This window comes from Mytilus edulis, chromosome 8 (assembly GCF_963676685.1).
Source record: "Mytilus edulis chromosome 8, xbMytEdul2.2, whole genome shotgun sequence".
In the NCBI taxonomy this organism is placed as follows: domain Eukaryota; kingdom Metazoa; phylum Mollusca; class Bivalvia; order Mytilida; family Mytilidae; genus Mytilus; species Mytilus edulis.
Genome location: NC_092351.1, coordinates 4,909,812 through 4,918,305, shown reverse-complemented (window position 1 = coordinate 4,918,305; position 8,494 = coordinate 4,909,812). Strand labels below are relative to the sequence as shown.

Sequence of the window (8,494 nt, the reverse complement as noted above, 5' to 3'; positions counted from 1 at the left end):
TGAACGAAAAATTTATGTGACTGGTGTTCTGTTAAATTGTTCCTTTTAAAATTGTTACACGATGATGACTGCTGAACCAATATTTTGACTATTTTATTTATTATGTCTGTTTAGTTCACGAATCATTATAAATATAACGGAATTTGATGAGACTGTCATCAAAGTGAGAGGTTTAGTGCTTTAAAACTAGGTTTAATTTTCTACTTTTGAAAATGTCTGTACCAAATCAGGAATATGACAGTTCTTGTCCATTCTTTTTTGATGTGTTTTGTCATTTGATTTTGCCATGTGATTATGGACTTTCCGATTGGATTTTCCTCTGAGTTTTTTGTGATTTATTTTTGCATGATCAGTGCTTTGATAATGTGCATGTTTATCTGTTGGCTGATTGATTCTGTTTGTGGAGTTTGTTTCAACCTTAAACATGTACAGTGTAGTTGGTAAGTTTAGCTCGTCATACGCGTATTAGGTACAGTTGTTCATTTCGACAATCCATTTTAGATGTGTCACTACATTCGATAACTGAATTAACTGCATTGTTCAAATTATACCAAAGTAAAATATTTCAACTTCCCACAATTCGGTTATCATTTTTGTTTTTGTTTTTGTTAAACACAGCACGGTAGTTCAACATTATTTCGTAACTCAATATTACAAAATATCGACTGATTATTTCAACAAGAAGTAACTGTGATCATACTGCTTTTAATTTTGAATAATAACATGTCCATATTATTTACATATCTTCTCGTGTTTGTGATTATCAAAAATGTTTCTTGCGGAGGTAAGATAAATCATTATTATGCATTTGGAACTCTTAATTTCGGTTTTAGCCATTGTTGAGCTCTTTCAACTGATTTTTTTAATAATAATAATAGCTAATGCAAATGTTTGGACTTTTTATTGTTTTTGTTTTGTTTTGCCCATGTTTATACATACTATTTTTTACATCTGTTATTTCATTTTTCAGTTTATTTTCCGATATTTGTGGCATTTGCTGGCAATGGTAAATCTGTGTATGATGCATGGCGGACACCATCCATGTGGAATGAAATTCCTGCATTCTACCCACATATTGGAAGACGTTTCCACCTGAGGAGCAGATTTATAGACAATTGGGGGAAAGTTAGACTAGTAAGTAAATAGCAAAAAAATCGAGATATTTTTTTTCCATATGTCTAGGTTGACAGTACTTTAACTAATAGACTACAGCTATTTATTTAATATTAGATATTGTGTCAACTGATAAATTTCGCAATTGTTACAATCAACTCTACTTTAACAGCTTCATTCTACTATATTCAAAATGTGCTAAATGAATCCTAAAATGAATTGATTGCCCCTAGATTTAGCAGTGAATTTGCAATAATTATATAGGAAAGATAGTGCTTTTATTTCAAATAATTGTTTCTTTATTTTTCACGAATATGATAAATAATCATATAGGAAAAACAATAAGATTGCAAGCTTCTTTTTTCTTTAGGTTAAATTGGAGCTGTTTCAAAGCAATAAAAGGGTGATGTGGATGACTTTCAATGGTAAAAACACTAACAGCATGAATTGGTTTGATAAGAATAAATTGGTTGACAGCAGTTTTAAAGATTTGGCGCCATGCAGTACATTTAATTACTTTTCCATTGCCGGGTAAATGACACATATTTGAAATTATTGGTTTTAACTTGCCGGGTAAATTATACATATTTGAAAGTATTGGTTTTAACTTGCCGGGTAAATTATACATATTTGAAAGTATTGGTTTTAACTTGCCGGGTAAATTATACATATTTGAAAGTATTGATTTTTACTTGCCCAGTAAATGATACATATTTGAAAGTATTGGTTTTAACTAAAACAATTAACTCACAACAACAGTAGTTTTATTTTTTACATTGATTAAAATTGTTAACTGGCTTGACCTTATTGTTACTATCAATCCATCAAAAATAAAAATCACACTTTCAAGAAATTTCTTTATCTGACATAAGATATGATTTAATATGTAACAGACACGATAACAAAAGCAGACATCAGCTTATTCGTTTTTGTTTTGGAAAGTGTATTTCATTAGAGATACAGGGAATACCCTCCAAAGCTACTTAAAACATGCTGCAGACAGCTACCTCAAAACAGTCATGTTATAATTCAAATCTTTATGCCAGGATATTTTTAATTTAGAAATAAGGGAAAACATGAATTGAGTTTCACATAAAGTAAATCGTCTGCCAAAAAAAAGCAGTCTGGTAGCCTTGTGTTGTTTTCTGAAATATAATACCATTGAATACCATTTTATCGGGATGTAAAAGCGTTGACCGAAACACATCTTGTATGAACAGCTTCCACTAAAATTGTGTGCACAATCAATGCTTTCACAATCCTTCAAAGCTTTTTTTCTGCCAAACCACATGCCCTTATTTCTACACATTTCTTTCAGTGACCGGCTAAAAGGCATTTTAGACAGGAAGTTTCTTATTAATAGAAGTTACAAAAATTGTGCTCAAGACTATGGGTGGTTTGCTATAGCCGATACAATCAGGCATTGTAGCTGGGAAAAGAGAGGGTCCGCACCGGTATTCATTTACACTCGTAACCACTCATCCAGGAATTACAACCTTGGTAATTTGCTTTTAGATTAAAGTATGCATTTTTTTTTAATTCTAAAAGCAATTAGCAGTGTGATTAAAGTATTATCTTTCTTAATAAATCAAATAATGCTGAAATAATTAGCACATTTTCTTTTTACTATTCCAATATCTACTGGCATGGCAACATTTTCCTGAAACCATTCTCAATTTTAGAAATAAAATGTATTTTTTAAATTTTGGATATTTTCTGTCAGTTAAACAGATACACATATGATGTATGTATTTGAATAGTAACAAAGGTTTCGATTATTTATTTAATTAATTTCCGTAATATATTGCAACTGGTCACTTTAATTTTATATACTATATACTATGTCGACATATTTTTACATATTATATACTAGTTTAATTTTTGTAGATTCCGATACTGCAGAAACAATGGTTATATCAGCGTTGGTGGATATTTAGTAACCAAAGAAAAGAACGATGTTAGTCAGCAATTATTTAAATAATAAAAAATGTTATGAAACAGTTGACGTTTTTGTATGACTCAGACAAATGATAAAGTCGTGTGCATTCAGAAAAAAATACCTCTCTGAGTCTGTTAAAAAGCTTTTCTCTAGTATTTAAAATCTTTTGGTTTTTAAAGTTCGTCCTTACGTTGTACTGTTAAACCACTGTCATAGGTTACGGGAGGGTTGGGATCCCGCAAACATGTTTAACCCGGCCACATCCTGTATGTATGTGCCTGTCACAAGTCAGGAGCATATAATGCAATAATTGTCGTTTCTTGATGTGTTACTTAGTACATTGTATCGTGTTTTCGATCATTTTTTGTAAATTAAATAAGGCCGTTAGTTTTCTTATTTGAATTGTTTTACATTTGTTATGTCAGTGCCTTTTTAGCTAACAATGCATTATGGGCTTTGCCCATTCTTGAAAGACGTACGATGACCCATAGCTATACTTGTTACGGTCTGTGTCATTTGAATTCCTTTGAAGAGTTGGCTCATAAGTAATCATATCACATCTCCTTTCTTTATTTTTATTTATTGTGGAGGTTTCGTACGGTCACCCGCATGTACATGTATAACACTTCCCGTTTAATGTAACAACGTGTTTCAACAGCACCTAAAATTGTAGTCACATTGTATCACGTAATTAATACCATACCTGTCAACTGACCCGGATCACCCGCCGGGTCATTGAAATAATCCGGAAATTCCGAAAATGACCCGATTTCACCCGTATTTCTTAGCCTTGAGATTGATTTTCATAAGTAATATTCCTTTGAAATACCGGCAAATTCGTAATTCTTCCATGAACATGCAGTTCATCTAGCTATGTAAACTGTCAAATTAAGTGACCCATTAAGTGCATGGCTTCACTTGACAGCTTTGGTGTCAAACACACTGTTGATTAACACCAATTACCTTAGCTTTAGGTCGTAAAATATATAATATAAATTGCCCTGTTGTTTTAAAAAGATATTTCAACTAAGAGTTACTTCCCCTTATTTGTCACCATTCAAAATTATTCCTTATATTTACGTTGTATGGGTGTAAAAAGATTAAATCATAATAATATAAAATTCAAATACATATTGAAAAATAACTTTTCATTATTTTTATACCTTTATACAATTTTTAAAAAAAAGTTGAAAATTATTTTTTACATTTATACTTCCTTTAACTGTATTACTATATTTTATCATAGTCTAATTTCCTTGTCATGTGCTAGGTTACCGACCGTGCAAGGGCTGTATAGCCAGTCAAGTATAATGAAATAATAATAAATAAGATTTAAAATGACGTAACCAAGTGAACATGCATTGATGATTTGGTATATTTGATATACATTATAAGAAAATGTACCATAAATACTGAAATTCAGCTCGAAAAAGTTCGTACGCGTTATGACCTGAGATTTGATTCTTCAATGCAGGTCATGACCTGCATTTTCATCGTCACAGATTGACAGGTATGTAATACGATAGCACAGGTTGCGTTTCATATCAATATTTAAATGATACAAGTTAATTGCAACCGAAAAAAAACCGATTAAATATTAAGTTACAAATGAAGTTCAAGTCAACCTTTTGAAAGTGTTTTTTTCCGACGCAATCACAAATTCAGGTTGAAGTTATGAGTAATGGGTTACAGATTACCATAGATATATTACACCAATCGTTACCACAATCACATTATAACATAGGTTGTCTTACTGGAAATATTTATAAATATTCAGTAGATATTACTTTATCTTGTTAGTTACTAACTGAAGTGATTAAACAATTAGTTGTTTAGTGACAGTGATTCTAATCAAAAGGGATGCCCACATGATAAACTGAACTATATTTAGTATCATGTAATGTAAACTGATAAAGTGATCTTATTTGCACTGGTCAGTACAAAATGGAAAGAATTTAAAGCCATGTGATGTTTAGACACGTTTTGTTTTAAACACTAGAACACACCCGTGATATCGCGGGTCCGTGACTGAATTAAAGTATATAGAACTATGCGCGTTATCTGATAAAGTCATGCCGATTATAAGATGCACAGTTTTTTCTGCTTTAAAAAGCTTTCTGTTTGAACCCGTCGACCTTGAACTTATCAATTATTGGTAATATTAATTATTTGGAAAACAAAAGTGCCTGGAATGGAGTATTTTTTAATCAACAGCATTGTTCTATATTAGTTATTTGATCTTTGATTCGCTGTTTTACGTCATGCCGGCTAACAAATTGAAAAAAGTCATACTGATTAAAATACTACAATAGGGAACAATGTGACAATGGTTGAATTTAGTAGTGTCAACCCTGTGGTTATGACCCGTGTATACAACAAAATCCTAAATACACCGGATGGCCAGTGGTGCGCCTGTTAGATGCGGAACGTACAGATAAGGTAATAGGTAACAGGTGAATATACTATTGGTATTGGTATCGGATTCGACCCGGAACTTGTTAATTATTGGCAATATTAATTATGTGGACTGCAAAAGGGTCTGGAGTGGTGTAATTTTTAATCAACACCAATGTCCTATATTAGCTATATATAAAGTTAAATTCTTTGATTTGCCGTTTTTACCTGATGACGGCTGACAAATTGGACTTCGTCATTTTAGTATTATAGATTATACTCGTTTATGAAATTGTTAGATATCATATGTGCGTGTTAATTCATATTGGTGACATATAATACTACTAGAATTTAGCAAACATATGTGACCATGATTCAATTTTCCCTTTTACTAATTTTAGAACAGATTACACTTGGGAAAAGCATTGAAAAGGGAAAATAAACAACATAATAGTAAAATTGTCTTTTGGTCTTTCGCTCTCATTGATTATTCCGATTTCAAAATCGTGATATATCTTAATTAACCCTTTGACAAAAAGAATTATTAGTAGCCCAACAAAAAATACTCATGAACCAGAAAAACCTGTTGTGTTGATTACGTATAGACATTGACTCCTCATCTCATATTCAACGTAGTTTCTGTCTAGAAAGGTTATACTAAGATAAAAAAAAACTGCGAAGATGAAACTCAATCTATAGGTTGCAATTTGTAACAGTTGTTTCTCAAACCACGCCTCTTTTGGGGAGTGAATATTCATAGAAAATTAATTTTGTTTACATACTAGTTCCCCGTTATGCTCTCTCTGGTCCATTTCATAGAGACATACCTTGGGAATCTTACCAGTAAATAAACATGTGCATATTGTTTACATTGAAATCTGTGGTAACCTTTCAACCGAGGTAGGGGTAGTTAAGAAAATTAGTGTAAGTTTAAACTCTGAGAAGTTAAGGGCATATAAACGTTTAAAATATGCCGCACAGCCCTATATTTTGACCTTTGAAAAAAAATGTAGTGCATATGAACTCTCAATTGTAGGATAAGATTTTTTTCAAAACTTAATAGTAAAAGTGGTCCAGTTTTAGCCGTAAAAGGAGTTCTTATGGGAAATTGTCAATATTTACAGACATGCAACCTATAAGGTGGAAACAAAAAAAAAATACCTTGTCTAACATGAAATCAATAACAAAAATATGTGTCATGGGTTTTGCATATTTTTGAAGCCGTACAATGTCTTATAGTTTTAACATCCTTATCCTTTGGTTTCAGGTGCTAGTTTTTGAATTTGAAATCATTATTTTATGTATATTAAAAACATTATAAATAACTGAATCAGTTCAAACGTAAATGATTATCCTTTACGGAAGTTTGTTTTGGTTAAAAAAAATAGTCACTTTTGAATTCAACTATATTCGTATACTCGGATAAGTAAGACCTTGACACCTTTTTATAGACACCTGTTTGTTTTTAGCGACTTTATGTTCACTTTCTAATGTTTCTGCAATGCCTATGCTAACAAATGAAAGAAAGAAAAATATAGTTCGAATTATTTCAACATGCCGTCCATCGTATTTGCGAATGTACAAATAGTGTTTAGTGAGAAAATAAATTCGTACTTTTGCTACTATAAGTAAGGGGTGCACAGTGTGTTACAATCTGGCAAAACTTATTCGTATAAGTCGTTGATTATTAGAGCTGAATTCGTATTGCTCGCTTTCAAAATGAGTCGTTTGAGAATAAAATATAGACAAAAAGTTCCAGGGTGATATACAATATAATCAGAAACAATTTATCTAAAACATTTAAAAGATCTGTGTTGTTTGGTAGCTGTTTCATTGTTGTATAAATTATACATCTGTTCATGTAGACAACATAACGACCAAACTAACCAAAATCTAAATACACCAATACAGTATTCCGAAGAATAAAAACGATTTCATGAACCTCACAAAAGCAAACTCAAGGTCGACCATAACTAGCCTTGCGACGTTGCGGGTTCGTGTTGCCTATTCTTTAGTTATATATTTTGTATTATGTGTACTGTTGTGTGTTATTTGTTGTTTGTCGTTTTACGTTTTTTTTTGTTGAAATGATATATATATTTGCAATTTATTTTCGATAGTGACTGTCTTTACGTTAGAATGTTACTTTTGTATATTTCACCTCTCAGTCTTTTTATGGCTGTAATACTTGCTATTGTTTATGAAATATAATTTATTGGATGATACATTAATTAGATCTTCACACCATGGTTAAATGTCGCACTTGATCTCACTTTGTATTTGGAAGAAGTTAGTGTTCACTATTTTCCCCCCTATTTCTGTACTAGCATGATTTTATTGTTCGATTCTTGATATGATTTAATTCGTTAAGTAAGAAGTTATCATAGAGTATAATTTAAACTTTTATAAAATAGAGGACCAATATATAGTTTTTTTTATCAAGGACATATACAACGGTACGGACAACGTTATAAAGAATCTTCAACAGAAAAAAATATTCTCTCTACCTTTCAACAACAATTTGAAGACTCAATGTTAGTTTTGATTAATTATGTTTTTTTTTAGTTTTTTTTTTTAACTACAATGTATATGCTTAAAATATTTGTGATTTTGTGTTTTGTACCGAAAGTGACACCCTCGGGTTAATGAACTATGTACGTATGAATAAACATTATATTCAAAATGACTATATTTAACATAAAATTCAAACATGTTGACGTATAATTCCCTACGTCAGAGGGTTTGAACATATTGAGTGTGGTGTGGGATTTATTAATTCGTAACCCCATCCTATTAAAAACGGAAGAATATTATAATTAAAAAAACCAACAACATGGTCAAATAAAAGAAAAGACTGAATTTGTACTTCAAGAAGAAAGTATTCATACCATCTCAGACACATTTTTTGCATTTTGTCAATCAAAACATTCATTCAATGTTTTCTCCAAACGAAAAATACTTTTGTGAATTAAATTAGATCTTGAATCAGAAATTAAAATAAAAAGTGTACAATAGAACACAAAATCTACAAAAAATGTTTTAATATTA

At 31.1% G+C, this 8,494-nt stretch overlaps 1 protein-coding gene across 1 annotated transcript; it reads left to right on the top strand.

Moving 5' to 3' along the window:
- The first annotated feature begins 694 nt into the window (after positions 1–694).
- LOC139486868 (uncharacterized) lies at positions 695–3,115 on the top strand. The gene is made up of 5 exons (XM_071271932.1): positions 695–784; positions 971–1,134; positions 1,484–1,644; positions 2,432–2,613; positions 3,001–3,115. Exons 1-5 carry the CDS (start codon positions 724–726, stop codon positions 3,048–3,050), a joined length of 618 nt encoding a protein of 205 aa, XP_071128033.1. The 5' UTR covers positions 695–723; the 3' UTR covers positions 3,051–3,115.
- The last annotated feature ends 5,379 nt before the right edge of the window (positions 3,116–8,494 follow it).